Source organism: Malaclemys terrapin, chromosome 4 (genome assembly GCF_027887155.1).
Source record: "Malaclemys terrapin pileata isolate rMalTer1 chromosome 4, rMalTer1.hap1, whole genome shotgun sequence".
NCBI classification, from domain to species: Eukaryota; Metazoa; Chordata; order Testudines; family Emydidae; genus Malaclemys; species Malaclemys terrapin.
This window is the reverse complement of record NC_071508.1, coordinates 29,378,380-29,395,234: the sequence shown is the minus strand read 5'-3', so window position 1 is coordinate 29,395,234 and position 16,855 is coordinate 29,378,380. Positions and strand designations below refer to the sequence as shown.

The window sequence follows — 16,855 nt, the reverse complement described above, 5'->3', positions numbered from 1 at the left end:
ATTTAAGACCACTGCATCTTCCCATGCGCGAGTCCAAGGGGACCTATTCCCGTGGCAGGGCTAGCGGCCAGAGACTGCAGCATCAGGCCTGTGTGCGACGACTGTCTGCTCAGTTTATTTGCATCCTGCAGCGTGAGTGAGATGCGTAATAAAGTAAACTTCAATAGCGACACCAGCCAAGACTTAACAATGTGTTAATCCAGGCTATTATGGGGTATCTTTGGGGACAGACGGCTGCCTTTCCTGTGTGGTTGGTCTGTGCCTCGCACAATATGGAAATGGCAGAAGCAGGTAAAGGTAAAGAAGCAGGTAAAGGTCCCTGGCTCTACATTAATTGAGTGGCCCAGGGTGGGCACAAACCTGAGCTGGGCTTTGCTGAGATGCTGGTGGGAACATGCCAGGAAGACACCCCCCTCTCCCCCCAATGTGTCGTCTTGTCTCCTAACCTGGATTTTCTGGTGTTGTTCACAGTGTAGCCTTTACATCTATGCATTGTACGGCATCTCCCTGAATCACAATGTGCCCATGCTGCCTCTGTCCGAGCCCAATGTGGTGGGAATAGTCATCGCTCACGGTAACGAACCCGACTGCTATCAACACAGGGAGAGGGCAAGTGGAGGGGTTATGTGGGTGGGGCAGAGGGGACTCTCAGGATCCATCCTCTGGGCCTTGGGCTGGCAAGTGACAGGTTTAATCCATTTGGGTTGAGTTGCTCGTTCCTACAGAGCAAGGCTGGGGGGCAGGGGAAGGTCAGAGGAAATAAGTCTGTCTGCCCCCGAGGAAGGGACACTTCCTGGACTTGCTCTAACCCCCGTGGTGTTGGGCCCTGTGTTGCAGGCAGCGTGGGGGATGCCATCTCTGTGGTGAGCCCAGACGTTTACATATCTGATGATGGGGGCTACACCTGGGCACGGGTGCTGGAAGGACCCCATCACTACGCCATCCTGGACTCCGGGGGCATCATCGTAGCCATTGAGCACAGCCTCGAGCCGATCAATGTGATTAAGTAAGCCTGAGCTCCACTTGCTAAAGGGGATGGGGGTGGGTCTGTTCTCCGGTTCCGGGAGGCTCTGGTGAGCTGTAAGCGGAGCTCTGTCCATATAGATTGGTGCTGAGGGAGAAACTAGGCTGCTGTCAGTGTTGGGATTTCCCCTCCCTCCCTTGTTCTGCAGCTGCTCAAAGGATGTTCTAGGGGAGTGGGGCTGTTCAGAGGGGAAGGAGCCCTCTCCTTTGGGCAGATACTGCTTTGTGCCTAGCGCTCTGTTGGTAAGCTCCCCCTTCTGGGCCTTCACTCCTGTGCACAAGCGAAGCTGCGCGGCCTGTGCTGTCTTTCCACACCTCCTCACCTTTGAACGTAATGGGGTCACAGAAGGTTCCACCTGGTCTCTCCTTGATTGTGACCCCAGCTCCTCACTGTAAGCCTTTTCTGTCTAGGTTCTCGACAGATGAAGGCCAGTGCTGGCACAAGTATACTTTCTCCAAGGAGCCCATTTACTTCACCGGTCTGGCGTCGGAGCCAGGAGCCAGATCTATGAACGTCAGCCTCTGGGGCTACAGAGACTCTGTCTTGCCCCGCAAATGGGTCTCCTACACCATTGACTTCAGTCATCTCCTCAGCAGGAACTGTGAGCTTCTCTTGCTTCCTTCCTTTCCATACAGAGATGGGGGTGCGGAAGGGCTGAGGGGCAAAGTGGGGGAGCAATCTGAATAGATGAGTATGGACGCGGTAGGACTGAGGGTTACAGACTGGATACAGAATGCTCCCATAACAGTGGAACATATTCTCCAGAGAGGCTACTGTAGAGTGACTGTGCCTCTCTGCTGTAGACTGCACACATCCCACTGCTGCTCCCTTTCACATCTGGGCTTGCTTGTGGGATTTCATGCAGGAATCCAAATTAAGCTGCAGCAATTGGAATCCCCCGACCCCAGATTTCCTACGGTTTGGTCCTATCTAGAATCATAGGGTTAGAAGAGACCGCAAAGGTCAGCCAATCCAACCCCCTGCCAAGATGCAGGACTTGTGTCTAACCCAGGGGTGGGCAAACTATGGCCTGGGGGCCGCATCCAGCCCTTCAGATGCTTTAATCTGGCCCTTGAGCTCCTGCCGAGGAGCAGGGTCTGGGGCTTGCCCTGCTCCATACGTGCCGTGGCTCTGCACGGCTCCCGGAAGCAGCGGCATGTGTGTTCCTCCCCCGCCCCCCGACTCCTACGCGTAGGGGCTGCCAGGGGACTCCACATGCTGCCCCTACCCCAAGCGCCGCCCCCACATCTCCCATTGGCCGACAACCATGGCCAATGGAAGCTGCAGGGGCGGTACCTGTGGACGGGGCAGCGTGCAGAGCTGCCTGGCCAAGCCGCCGCGTAGGGGCTGGAGGGGGGACATGCCGCTGCTTCCGGGAGGAGCTTGAGGTAAGTGCCACCCGGAGCCTGCCCCCCGATCCTCCCCCAGCGCCCCAACCCCCTTCCCCAGCCTTTATCCCCCTCCCGCACCCTGAACTCCTCATTTCTGGCCCCACCCCAGAGCCCGCATCCCCAGCCGGAGCCATCATCCCCTCCCGCACCCCAACCCCCAATTTCTTGAGCATTCATGGCCCACCATACAATTTCCATACATTAAAAGATGTGGCCCTTGGTCCAAAAAGTTTGCCCACCTGGTCTAACCCATCTCAGACAGATGGCTCCAGCCTCCTTTTGAAAACCTCCAGTGAAGGAGCTTCCACAAGCTCCCTAGGCATCTGTCCCATTACCTCGTTGTTTTTATGGTTAGGGAGCTTTTCCTGAGGTTTAATCTAAATCTGCTGTGCTGTAGTTTGACTCCATCACCTCTTGTCCTGCCCTCTATGGCCAGAAAGAACAACTTTTCTCCATCTTTTTATGGCAGCCTTTCAAGTATCTGAAGACCGTTATCATGTCCCCGCTTAATCTCCTCTTTTCCAAACTAAACATAGCCAGTTCCTTCAGCCTTTACTCATATGGCTTGTGTTCCATCCCTCTGATCATCTTTGTCACTGGCCTCTGGATCCTTTCCAGTTTCTCTACATCCTTTCTAGACATTGGTGACCAAAACTGGACTCCGTACTCCAGCTGAGGCCTAAGCAGCGCCGAGTAGAGCGGTACTATCATAGAATCATAGAATATCAGAGTTGGAAGGGACCTCAGGAGGCCATCTAGTCCAACCCCCTGCTCAAAGCAGGACCAATCCCCAACTAAATCATCCCAGCCAGGGCTTTGTCAAGCCGGGCCTTAAAAACCTCCAAGAATGGAGATTCCACCACCTCCCTAGGTAACCCATTCCAGTGCTTCACCACCCTCCTAGTGAAAAAGTTTTTCCTAATATCCAACCTAAACATCCCCCACTGCAACTTGAGACCATTACTCCTTGTTCTGTCATGTGGTACCACTGAGAACAGTCTAGATCCATCCTCTTTGGAACCCCCTTTCAGGTAGTTGAAAGCAGCTATCAAATCCCCCCTCATTCTTCTCTTCTGCAGACTAAACAATCCCAGTTCCCTCAGCCTCTCCTCATAAATCATGTGTTCCAGCCCCCTAATCATTTTTGTTGCCCTCCGCTGGACTCTTTCCAATTTTTCCACATCCTTCTTGTAGTGTGCAGCCCAAAACTGGACACAGTACTCCAGATGAGGCCTCACCAATGCCGAATAGAGGGGAATGATCACGTCCCTTGGTCAGCTGGCAATGCCCCTACTTATACAGCCCAAAATGCCGTTAGCCTTCTTGGCAACAAGGGCACACTGCTGACTCATATCCAGCTTCTCGTACTGTAACCCCTAGGTCCTTTTCTGCAGAACTGCTGCCTAGCCATTCGGTCCCTAGTCTGTAGCAGTGCATGGGATTCTTCCGTCCTAAGTGCAGGACTCTGCACTTGTCCTTGTTGAACCTCATCAGATTTCTTTTTGGCCCGATCCTCTAATTTGTCTAGGTCCCTCTGTATCCTATACCTACCCTCCAGTGTATCTACCATTCCTCCCAGTTTAGTGTCATCTGCAAACTTGCTGAGGGTGCAATCCACGCCATCCTCCAGATCATTAATGAAGATTTTGAACAAAACCGGCCCCAGGACTGACCCTTGGGGCACTCCGCTTGATACCAGCTGCCAACTAGACATGGAGCCATTGATTACTACCCGTTGAGCCCAACAATCTAGCCAGCTTTCTATCCACCTTATAGTCCATTCATCCAGCCCATACTTCTTTAACTTGCTGGCAAGAATACTGTGGGAGACTGTATCAAAAGCTTTGCTAAAGTCAAGGAATAATACGTCCACTGCTTTCCGCTCATCCACAGAGCCAGTTATTTTGTCATAGAAGGCAATTAGGTTAGTCAGGCATGACTTGCCCTTGGTGAATCCATGCTGACTGTTCCTGATCACTTTCCTCTCCTCGAAGTGCTTCAGAATTGATTCCTTGAGGACCTGCTCCATGATTTTTCCAGGGACTGAGGTGAGGCTGACTGGCCTGTAGTTCCCCGGATCCTCCTCCTTCCCTTTTTTAAAGATGGGCACTACATTAGCCTTTTTCCAGTCATCTGGGACCTCCCCCAATCACCATGAGTTTTCAAAGCTAATGGCCAATGGCTCTGCAATCACATCCGCCAACTCCTTTAGCACCCTCGGATGCAGTGCATGGGGACTATCGCCTCCCATGACTTGCATGCTATACCTCTGTTAATGCAACCTAAAATTGCATTTGCTTTTTTTGCGACAGCATCACATTGCTGACTCGTGTTGAGGTTGTGATTCACCATAGCTCCCAGAGCCTTCTCAGCAATGCTGCTGCCAAGCCGGTTATCCCCCATTCTGTATCTGTGCATTTTTTTTTTCTTTCCTAAGTGTAGCACCTCACATATGTCTTTGGTGAATTTCATTTTGTTGTCTATAACCTTGTTCTCCAATTTATCACATTCCCTCTGAATTTTAGTTCTATCCTCCAAAGTGTTTGCAACCCCCCTTGTCTCTCTCTCTTCACCCCCACCCCCCGCCAGTTTTGTATTATCTGCAAACTTGATCTATTCCTACATCTAGGTCATTAATAAAAAAGATGTTTAAACAACACCGGACCCAAAACAGATCCCTGTGGAACCCCACTTGAGACCTCCCTCCAATCTGACATCATTCCATTAATAGTTACTCTTTGTTTGCCGTTCTTTTAACCAATTATGTATCCACTTAATAGTAATTCCATCAAGCCCACATTTCTCCAGCTTACCTCTCAGAATGTCACGTGGGACTTGTCAAAATCCTTGGTGAAGTCCAGGTATATTATGTCCACCGCACTACCCCATCCACCAAACCAGTTATCCTGTCAAAGAAGGAAATCAAGCTGGTTTGGCATGATTTGTTTTTGGTAAACCCAGGCTGGCTGCTAGTGATCACCTCTTCATCCTCCAGGTATTTGGAAATGGAATGTTTTATACGTTGCTCTAGTAGCTTCCCAGGTATCGAAGTCAGGCTGACTGATCTATAGTTCCCCAGTTCCTTCTTTTCCCCCTTTTAAAAGATGGGCACAATGTTCGCCCTTCTCCAGTCTTCTGGGGCCTCTCCTGTCATCCATGAGTTTACAAATACTATTGCCATTGGCTCTGCGATTTCTTCAGCTAATTCCTTCACCGCCGTGGGGATGAATAGCATCCGGCCCTGCTGACTTGAATTCATGCAAATTGGTCAGAAGATCTCGGACGTGTTCTTTACTTATCCCAATCTGCAGCCCTTCCCCTTTGTGGTCTGTCATAACTTTGTTAGTTGTCCGGTCACATGTTATTTTTTTGTGAGAAGACTGAAGCAAAATAGGCATTGAGCAGCTCTGCCTTCTTATCATCTGTTACCAGCTCCATTGAGCAGTGGGACCACACTATCCCCGATCTGTCTTTTTAGTCTGACGTATTTGTAGAACCTTCCTTGTTGTCGCTAATGTTTCTTGCCAGTTTTAACTTCTTCCTTGCCTGGGTTTTCCTGATTTTTGTCCCTACACACTCGTGCTATTCCCATGTCTACTCCTTAGTGACATGCCCCTCCCCCCATTTCCTGGATGTCCCTTTTGGTTTGTAGATAGCTAAAAAGCTCCTTGTGCAGCCCCAACATAGGCTGCTGCTACAGATGGGGCAGTGCCTGTGCTGTGACTCCCTTGCTGTAGAATTGTGCTCCAGCACAGAGCGGTCATTTAGAGCTTTTTGTTTCTGTGGCAAAACCCGTGAACAGAGTGTGGAATTCTGCAGTGTCTGCTTGAGTCTGCAAACAGCCATGAGACTAGCTCTGGGTGTGAACACTGGAACCTACAGCTGACTGCTGGAAGTGTCGTCATTAGAATCATAGAATATCAGGGTTGGAAGGGACCTCAGGAGGTCATCTAGTCCAACCCTCTGCTCAAAGCAGGACCAATCCCCAGACAGATTTTTTGCCCCAGATCCCTAAATGGCCCCCTCAAGGATTGAACTCACAACCCTGGGTTTAGCAGGCCAATGCTCAAACCACTGAGCTATCCCTCCCCCTGCATTAACCACTGTACGGCTAGTCACTGCAGGAACATTGAGGCAGTGTGCTTAATCTGCCCTCCCAAACTGCTCCCACACCTCCCCCGGGATCAAAAGCCCCAATTACCAGTGACTAGCACCTCCAGCTTCACCCCGACCACTTCCGTGATGCAATTAGTGGCTGAGAATGCAGGGGCAGCATACAACGGAACTTGCTCTTCACCCACTTCTGCGCTGCCCTCCTTCAGTAAAAGCCTTCACTCCCGAAGCGTGACCAAAGCTGTGCTGAGCCCCAGGAGTCTGGGCACAGCCTTGGGTGTCAGCTTAGTGTGGAGAACATGTAGGGGGCTTTGTTCTAATGGGCCCGCCTCTTGCTAGTGGTTAGAGCAGGCGGCTGGGCAAGTTGTCGTATGACCTCGGGCAAGGCCCAGACCCCTGGTTCCCAAGCTGCAAGGATGCTGCACAGCCCCACTGAGAGCCTCTGCTGGACACTGCCATGGTAACATCTTGGGGACTTAGTTGTCCTGAGGGTTGTGTAAATGAGAGGAGCCCACTGGCAGCAAATGACTCCACCGGGCAGTCAAAGCCCTGCGGGTGTTGCTAGGGTTTTTCAGGGCAGAGTTTAGCATTGATGGAAAGGAATGTGGTTGATGCTGGCTAGAGCAGGTGGTGTAAAATCCCTCCCCCTTCTCCCAGTGCCCCCAGGTATTACCCATTACTGCCTCTCCTGTGGGCGGGCAGACTGTCCTGCTTCATTGTGCCCGATTCTGTAGGCGATTGGGCTGCAATGGCCACACTCCTTTTCTTGTTTTCAGCCCCATGACCTGTAGCTCTGGGGTTGGCAGCTGTTGCCTAGGGTCAGTTCCTGTCTTCTCAATTACATCGTCTTGTGCCTGGAGTCTGATCACCTTTCTCCTCTCGTAGGTGAGGACAAAGACTATACTATCTGGCTGGCTCACTCCAGCGAGCCTGGCAGCCGCACTGATGGCTGTGTTCTGGGCTATAAGGAGCAGTACCTGCGTCTCCGCAAGTCATCTGTCTGTCAGAATGGCCGGGATTACGTGACGATGAAGCAGCCATCTGTCTGCCCGTGCACGCTGGAGGACTACCTCTGGTATGGCAAGCAAAGGCTTGCTCCCCTTGCATGGCGAGGGGTCTGGCATAGTTGGGCAAGGGGTGATATCTATCTGCTAAGGTTACTAGAGTGGCACTGCATCAGGTGGCACTCTCGTCTGGGGCTCAGGTGGTGGCATAGGAGCTGCCTTTGCGTAGGACCCGCTTGCGTGGATCATCTAGCCCGGTAGGCATGTAGGGTTTGTCATACCGGCTCAGAGCATCACCCAGCGAGTCAGGGATCCCACTCCTAGTGCCTGGTGAAGGCAGACCTGCTCAGAGTGCACCACACATGGTGCCATGCTGTAACTAGGGGGTGGGGGGACCGCTAACCAGACACTGACTTCCCTACGGTGCAAGTGGGCGTGCCAAGATCTGACCTACAGCCTAGCACAGCATGTATCCGCTTGGCTAGAAGAGTCCACGTCAGGTGGTCCAGGACTGTCTGTGTGATAGCGCTCTAGCGGGCTAGGTGAAGTTCACCCCTGAGCCATCACTCAGTGTGTCTCTCACACCCGTCTCTGCTTTTTATCCTTGCACTGCAGCGATTTTGGCTATTTCCGCCCTGAAAACCAGTCTGTCTGCGTGGAGCAGCCGGAGCTGAAGGGCCATGACCTGGAGTTCTGTCTCTATGGCAGGCAGGAGCTGCTGACGACTAGAGGGTAAAGTGTTTTTTTTAACAGGGATTCGCTCAGCAAACACTGGCCCCAGATAGGGGCAGGAGCAGCATGGCAGGGACTCCTGGGAGCAGGGGGATAGATCTTGCTGCTACCAGTGGGTAGGGCTACAGGGTGGGAATTAGGAGGACCTGGGTTCTGTGCCAGGCTGTGTCACCAATTTCCCCTCTGGGCAGTGATGGTACTTCTCAGCTTTGCCCCATGGCTTTGGGACAAGTGCTGCTGTAGCATACTCAAGTGGGAAACTGCCCTTCTGGTCCTTGGAGGCCAGTGCTGGGCACACAGAATGGATGTGGATACCCCTGCTGCTGGCCCTGTGCTGTTTGTGGGGGCAGTTGATCATGGAGCCAGACCTCAAGGGAGCCTACCCAGCTTTAGGAGGCCGTTCCTCTGGCCCCCTGGCAGGATGCGGCTGGAGATCTCCCAGCAGGTCTGGGCGTAGCTTTTGGATCCTGGCTAGGAAACCACATTGCTCTGCACACTTTCTGCCCCTCCCAGGGTGGGGGTGGGGGGTTTGATATCTCCAGGAATGGCCAGGCAATCTCTGAGCTGGCCTGGGAAGCTCCCTCCTGATCATCAGGCCCTGCAGGCGCTTTCTTCCCTGACATTCCAGGTATCGTAAGATCCCGGGAGACAAATGTAGCGGTGGGAAGAGTCCGAGCCGTGAGGTGACGGACCTGAAGAGGAAATGCACAAGCAACTTGTTGACCCCCAGCCAGCTGGTAGGTGATAGCAAACGTGTGGGGAGCCAGCCAATACCAGGGCGTGAAGTGCTTGGGATCCTTGGGCTGTGAGGTTCTTGTACAACTGCCAGGAACTGGAGCAGTCTTGGTTTAAATTTCATGTTTTGTGGATGTAGCAAAGCTTCCTTTCTCTCTCTCTCTCTCTCTCTGCAGTCCTCTGCCTCCAGCTCTGCTCCCATAATCCTGGCTGTCGTGGGCGTGATGCTCCTCACCATCATAGCTGGAGTCCTGATCATTAAGAAATACGTCTGTGGGGGCAGGTGAGGTTTGGGAGGGGTTTCACACGCAGTCGCTCTGGCTGAAGTATTACACATCTCATAGATTTTAAGGCCAGAAGGGGCCATCGTGATCATCTAGTCTGACCTCCTGCATGTCACAGGCCACAAAACCTCACCCAGCCACTCCTGTAACAGACCCCTAACCTCTGGCTGAGTTACTGACGTGTTCAAATCATGCTTTAAAGCCATCAAGTTACAGAGAATCCACCATTGACACTAGTTTAAACCTGCAAGTGACCCGTGCCCCATGCTGCAGAGGAAGGTGAAAAAACCCCAGGGTCTCTGCCAATCTGAGCTGGGGGAAAATTCCCTCCCAACCCGAAATCTGGTGATTAGCTAGACCCTGAGCATGTGGGCAAGACCCAGCAGCCAGACACCTGGGAAGGAATTCTCTGTAGTAACTTGGAGCCCTTCCCATCTAGTGTTCCGTCACTGGGATTTTTGCTACTGGCTGTCGCTGCTTGGCCACATGCCATCGTAGGCCGTCTCATTGCACCATCCCCTCTATAAACTTATCAAGGTCAGGCTTGAAGCCAGTTAGGTTTTCTGCCCCCTCAGCAGATACGTCCATGCTGCAATCTAAGGTGTACGTGCAGCACCCTGGCCAAAAGTAGCAGTGTAGCCCAGTGGCACAGCTTCAGCACAGGCTGTCCGAGATCCCGGGCACCTGCTCGTGTTGCTCAGACTGCGGCATAGGCATATCCTGACATGGCTGTGAAATCTCCCAGCTCAGTTAAGTGAAGGTCATTGATGGTTAGCAGCTCCTGTATCCTCCCCACAGTCACTAACCATTCCACTGCATAGTATGGTGTTGTACTTAAAGTACTGCACAGGATCTTTTCAAGGGGAATAAGGCAAAACGCCACATTTATTAGTAATACATGTATTCATTAACACTGTATTATATGCATATGATATATATTACACTCATGTGCGCACGCACACACACACACACACACACAAGCACACTCCGTCTTGTTGTTACCAATTAGTTGCTCCCCTTAACTGCACTGGCCAGGTGAGTTAGATGGGGGAGGGGGATGGAGCTGGGCTTCTGCCGATCCGGATCCATGCTCCCATGTTGACAAGACGAGAACCGGGGTCCTCTGCAAGACACCTCACTTTTATAGCAGCTTCCCTCTCATGCAAATCTGTACCAGATTCAAAATCTGTGTCTCTGTCCATTGGTCCTTTGTGCTGCTTCCTTCTGGGGGTTGTCCCAATGCTGCAAAGAGGGTGTTTCCAAAAGAAGGTGCTTGCTTCTAACCCGTCAGTATGTCTGCTTGTCTTTAATGAGCCCACTTGACACGTTTTATTGTCCTTGGGTCTGGCTCCCAGCCCCTCTCCAATGGTTGAGGCTGTCTGGAGGTGCTGCCTTCCATGCCTTGCTCATCCACACTTCATTCATTCAACAGGGCAATTGATTAAGAGTCGGGGGAATCTTGTTCTACTGCTAGCAAAAAGACATTTTTCTTCTATCTTATTCTGTCCTTAGGGGCTATAATATTATATCAAGGGCAATGCAAAGTTTCTACATGAGGCTTTGATACAAAGTCTCCATATACCAAGGCTCACCAGTACAAGGTTTCTATATGAGGCTTTGATACAAAGTTTCATGAAAACAGAGGTCACACGTGGGTAGACCCACCACAAGGTTATATAAAGAGGCACAATGTAAATTCCACTGCATAGTACGGGGCATCTTAAAGATCTGGAAGTCTTCCCCCAGCGCTGGCTGCCGTCCTTCCCAAGCTCCTAGGGCATTAGAAGGTCTTGCTGTTTGACATGCCAGAGGTGCAATAGACAGCGTGGCATGTCCCTGACTCCCATGTCTGCTCCACCCCCAGGTTCCTGGTCCATCGCTATTCCGTCCTGCAGCAGCACGCAGAGGCGAACGGGGTGGAAGGGGTTGAAGCTCTGGATGCAGCCAGCCCTGCTAATAAAGGGGGCTACCATGACGATTCTGACGAGGTAGGTGATTGGAGGGTGATGCAGATGCAGCAGAGAGCAGCACCTGAGAATGGCATGTCCTCCTCGGTGTCCTGGGGAACCAGAGCTTGAGTTGGATGCTGGAAGGATGGGGTTAAGAATGGCTGCTGCTCCCGTGCTGGGAGGGGACTGAATGTCAGGGCCATCTGAAACTGCTCCTTTGTTTGAGCAGTCCTAGTGGAGTGCAGACCACAGCCACCAGCAAAGGGAGAGTAGGGCTGGCGCTGGAGAACCTGCCTCCCACTCAGTGTCATCCCCAAGCTGCAGAAGGCCAGGCCGGTCGGGGCTGAACTTCCGGGGTTGGCCTGCTTGCAGAATGAAGGCCCTGAGCCGGGCCGGGGAGCAGCTCCAGCCGAAGGAGCCTTTGGGGGGCGGGTGGGCAGGCCAGTGGGTTCTGAATGGGGCAGCTGGTGAGCTGCAAACAGGCCTGGAATGTCTTCAGCGGCTTGGAGAACACTTGATCTTGGGTCTCCCACTCAGCCTTGGCGGGGCGGACTAGTTCCCAAGCGTCTCTGAAAGTCACTCCCGCGTGGGCTGAATGGCCTCCGTGAAATAAGTCAGTCCCAGTCCCGTTCCTAGGTGGTCTGTCTGAGAGAATAGTGCAGCAGGCCCCCTGTGCCAGCAGGCTGAGCCCCGGACACTGCCCCCACCCCCATGTACTTAGCCTTCTGGGCCAGGAACCGCATGGCGCATATGAGAAGCTTGCACTGCGGTGGGGCCTGTCTTGTCGATAACAGGACTTCAGTCCTGGGGCTGTTAGGCAGAGGAGTGGGCTTGTGCTGTCCTGGTGGCACCATCATCCTAGCTATCACACAGGCTGAGACCTTCACGTAGTGCTGAGTTCCCAGTGGCCCCATGGCTTCCTGAGCATGGGGGGACGGCAGCAGGTGTGGTGTCCCGTTCTCTCCCATTCCCAGGGCAGGAGGGGAGTGATCCTGGGCTGGGATCTGACCGAGATGGGGGAGGCTCTGGCGCTGTCTGCCCTGAAGGGTGAGCACTCATGTTCTCTCCTCAGGACCTCCTGGAGTAGGGGCACGTCGCTGCTTGCTGGCACTGGACAAGTGGGTTTGGACGCTGCCACAGATCTGCAGAACAGCAAACGCCTCCTCCAGCCCACGTTTCTCCGCAGTGGCTGCCTGACCCCTTTCCGAGGGACTCCACGCTCCTGTCACTTCCCTTGAGATTGTCCAGAGCCAGCAGCGCTGCTGACCTGGGGAGGAGACAGGGAGCTGCTGCAGCGACCTGGTGGCCCAGAGGCCGGGGAGTGGGGGACGTGGGCGTAATTTAACTTTATTTTAATGAGATTTCTTTCCAGCTGGTTGTTTTTTAAGGAAGACTAAATAGGAAGGTGGAACCAGCATTTCACTGAGCACTAATCATGACGAAGGTGCAATTCACCCTGCTGCAGAGAGAAGGCTCTTAACTCCAGCGTCACCCCTCGGGGGGCTCATCTCTGCCTTGGCATGACCTCGGCTGGGCGAAGCTGCTGGTGGCGCTGGCCTATCCCCACCACTTCACCTAGCATGGGCAGGCCTCGGGGCCCCCGCCAGGACGGCATGTCGCTTAGCCAGCACTCTGCAGGGCCACGGGCTAAAACGGAGGAGCGGGGAGTGCCTTTGATTTCATCGTAGGAGAAGTGATTGGATGGAACCAGCGCGGCGCATCAAGTGGAGTTCATCTCTGCGCCAGAAGTAACTGCTGGGACTGGCCCTTGTGGAACCAAAGCACTGAACTGGGAAAGCACCATGTCTGCAAACACCGGCAGCAGCAGCAGGAGGGGAGGGAAAGGGGTTATTTTTAGTTCTAGGAATAAGTGCAACAGAAAACTCAGTAGGAATAAATCTCCTGCTTCTTGGTGTGTTCTTCGGGATGGTGAGAAGCATGTTCCAGGTGGAAATGTCAGTGCTCTGGCGAAGAGCCCATGGCTTCGCTTAAGGGGGCAGAAGAGAGAGGCTCCTAGTTTTCGAACATCCACCTGTTTTCCCCCCTAAAGCAATAGGAGACCAGCTGCTTGGTAGCTCCTAGAGCTGCTGTTGATGTGGCCAGGATCCTCAGTGCCCCACCCTTCCCAGTGGTAACACCTTTGAGTGTGATATCGCCTGACAAACAGCAGTAAGCTGCTGCTCTAGGCGCATTTCCCCTCGGCTGAGTACACTGCAATGTGTCCATGTCCCTTTTTAAATGTCTAGTTGTCCTCTGCAATAGATGCTGCCCTGCTGATTGCGGAGGGGGTGTCTAGGCCAATGCCTGGCTGGCCTTTGCACTTGGAGGACTGGGTGATAAAAAGTGAACATACAGAACAGTCTCTCAGATATAACTGGTTTCAGAGTAGCAGCCGTGTTAGTCTGTATCCGCAAAAAGAAGAACAGGAGTACTAGTGGCACCTTAGAGACTAACAAATTTATTAGAGCATAAGCTTTCGTGGACTACAGCCCACTTCTTCGGATGCTTATAGAATGGAACATATATTGAGGAGATATATATACACACATACAGAGAGCATAAACAGGTGGGAGTTGTCTTACCAACTCTGAGAGGCCAATTAATTAAGAGAAAAAAAACTTTTTTCAGGGGGAAAAAAAACTTTTTTCTCTTAATTAATTGGCCTCTCAGAGTTGGTAAGACAACTCCCACCTGTTTATGCTCTCTGTATGTGTGTATATATATCTCCTCAATATATGTTCCATTCTATATGCATCCGAAGAAGTGGGCTGTAGTCCACGAAAGCTTATGCTCTAATAAATTTGTTAGTCTCTAAGGTGCCACAAGTACTCCTGTTCTTCTTTTTTCAGATATAACTGGTGTTTGTTCTCCAGGGCTGGGTCCTAGCGGGCTGCCATTCGTCCGGTGTGTTGTTAGGCACCAGCGTAGGCCAAGATGCAAGGAACACAGTTCAACCCCAGGCACGCGGGAGACAGAAGTCTCAAGAACTGGTATTTTTCAAACTTGGCTTATTTGATCTGAGACGGCTTGCCTGGAATTGTCCATCTCACTGTCCCATTAGCAGCTTCCCCTTGACTTAACTCTTCTTTGACACTTTAAACCCATTTATTGTGACTCTTAACGTTGCTAAGTCCCAGCCTTGTCAGGGCTCAGTGTTGCAGCACCAGCTGACTTAGGAGCATAATGTCATTTTCAAGAGTGCTTGGGCTCTGTCTACACTGCCTGGGTTAGCGGAACTCGAGCCGGCAGACGTAGGGCTTGAGCATCTACACTCATCTGTAACCCTACGTTCGGAAGTCTTGAACCCTGAAATTTGGCCCACAGGATGGTGGGTGCTTTCTGCAGACTCCCAGAGTGTGAGCCCCGTGGAGCTGCATCTACACTGCAAAGCAATAGGGCTTGAACCCTGGGTCCTGGCTTGACTCAGGCTCATATGCTCAACCCTGTGGGATCCTGGATCGCTGGGTCCAAATCCTGTGTTAGTATGATTTGTGTGTAGACGAAAGGGGTGGGGGGTTAGGCTTGAGCCTGAGTTCGAACCCTGGGCTTACATTGCAGTGTAGACATACCCTTAGGCTCCCGAGTCTCACTGAAAGACACTAGGACTTAGGCTCCTAAGTCAGTTAAGTTTTGCAACAAGGAGTGGAGCAGCCCTTAAATACCTTCACAAAAATCTGGCTGTAGCTACCGAACCCCTGTTACACTGGGGCTTTCCTTTAAAAATGTACAGGAAGAGCCATGCTGTTCCTGTGGCCACTAGAAGGCGCAGTTTCCCCAGATACAGCTGGAAAGCTGCTCTCCGAAGCTGTGCTGTTTTGGAGTAGCCTATTGCAAGGGAGCGAATGTGATCTGGCTAAGATAGAGGCTGCTTGGTGGTGAAGGCAGATCTGGGTGCCTTTTCCTAGGCAACACATTGCCAAACTCTACCCTGGTCCCCTCAGTATCCAGCAGGTGTTTACGCAGCTGGTCATGTAGAATAGGAATGAAGTAGCTTAGCCTGTTTGCCTGGAGAGTTTCTGGTTCCCAGACTTGGTTTAGCAAAATTTCTTTTTAAAGAATGAGCTTTTGAGGAGCTTTCCTTTAGAATTTGACTAGCAGCCAAATAGCCGCAGCTGGCCAAAGCGCCAGGAGAAGCTCCGGGTCCACATTCCTCACCAGCTGGGACCAGAGGCTGAAGAATAAATGAAAGGCGGCTGCTCTGTCTCTGGGAGTCTCCTGCAGACTGTCTCAAGCACTGCACAGCACAGCCATCTGGGGCAGAATCAGACGTCCACGGCTCTTAATCCTAGAGCGGTCACTGGAGCTCCAGACGGCAGCCTGTGATGGGAAACAGCAGCAGAGCATTTGGGGGATGGGACGGTCAGATGCATGAATGTAAAACTGGCTACACTTTCTCAGGCTCTTGATACCAGCCTGTTCTGAAGGCAAATCCTCGTTTACAGGCTGTCGAGGAAGCTGGTAAACCGTGGGTCTCTTTTGCACACCCTCTGCCCCATTTCCTGCCCCCAAACCCAGCAGCCTTGATGTTCGCTCTGCACACGGTAGAGCATCTGCCCCCCAGGAAGCTCGCGCACCAAGGGGGTCAACGCATCCCTGGGGAGAGACAAATGTCATTGTTCTGGTGAGCAACGGTGCATTTCCCCATGGACCTGGGCCGTGCAACGGCAGCCCTCCTCTCCCTGAGCAAAGAACGCTGATGCTGCTGCATCCCGGTCCCTGCAGAATGGTGGCTGCCTGAGCACTGCCCTGGGGCTGCTATCGCGTGGCATTGAGCACCAATGCTTCCCCAATACCCTTGGCTTACTAGCGTGCCTGCAGGGCAGATCAACACAGGGATGCTGTGCCACGTGCCCTGCCCAGGATATGTCACCACGTAACTAAAGCCAGAGCCCCTGCCCTGCCATGTAGAGTATCTGAGGGGTCCAGGCCAAGGGCGGGTCCAGGGGACGGGATGAAGGGGTGTGGCTGGGGTATAACTGTACTAGAGAGACAAGGGGGGGAGGGGATCTTTTATTGGACCAGCGTCTGTTGGTGAGAGAAGTCAGGGCTAGGGAATGACTTTGTACTGGGATTTTTCTGTATATTTGCAATATTTGGGTTAGAAATAAAAACCAAATGGACTTTGTGTTACCTGCTCTGTGGGCTGCCTTACTGTGCGAGCGGGAGGGGTTGGCTCCTGCTAGACTCCTCTAAAGCGCCCTCTCCCACCTGCCCCAGCGACAGGCCTTAGCAGACCCCTGGGCACTGTAACAAACACGAGGTGCTTTCTCCTGGGCCCAGCTCCCCCACCAGTTTCTGAACGCGCCTAGCCACCATAACACTGTAGGGGCGGGGTCAGGGGATAGCAGCACAATCAATCTGTTAGCCATGTGCCCCTCTTAATGGCTCCAGTAAGTCTGTTATTCGGGTGGCCACTGCTTAATTCCCTGCTTAATGCACTTGTCTGGGAACACACTGTCAGTAAAATGTACAGTCGATTAGTCCTATTGAATCTCCATCTTACCAGTGGCAGGAAAACTCCCCTCCCTTTGCTCACATGATCCTTCTGCCCTGCAGAGAGAGGTGGGCTTCCATGTCTGGCATCCGTAAGGGGAGCTGCATGAAAGCAGTGTGGGCTTGCCCT

At 52.4% G+C, this 16,855-nt stretch overlaps 1 protein-coding gene across 1 annotated transcript in view; it reads left to right on the top strand.

The window, feature by feature from the left end:
• Nucleotides 1–13,689, top strand: part of SORT1 (sortilin 1) — a 45,321-nt gene extending 31,632 nt beyond the window's left edge. Inside the window, exons 12-20 of the mRNA XM_054027109.1 lie at nucleotides 472–574; nucleotides 838–1,006; nucleotides 1,435–1,625; nucleotides 7,414–7,603; nucleotides 8,148–8,264; nucleotides 8,893–9,001; nucleotides 9,176–9,282; nucleotides 11,148–11,271; nucleotides 12,305–13,689. Of these exons, the coding sequence (XP_053883084.1) occupies nucleotides 472–574; nucleotides 838–1,006; nucleotides 1,435–1,625; nucleotides 7,414–7,603; nucleotides 8,148–8,264; nucleotides 8,893–9,001; nucleotides 9,176–9,282; nucleotides 11,148–11,271; nucleotides 12,305–12,319 (1,125 nt within the window). The 3' untranslated portion in view covers nucleotides 12,320–13,689. The remainder of the gene's footprint in view (nucleotides 1–471; nucleotides 575–837; nucleotides 1,007–1,434; nucleotides 1,626–7,413; nucleotides 7,604–8,147; nucleotides 8,265–8,892; nucleotides 9,002–9,175; nucleotides 9,283–11,147; nucleotides 11,272–12,304) is intronic.
• The last annotated feature ends 3,166 nt before the right edge of the window (nucleotides 13,690–16,855 follow it).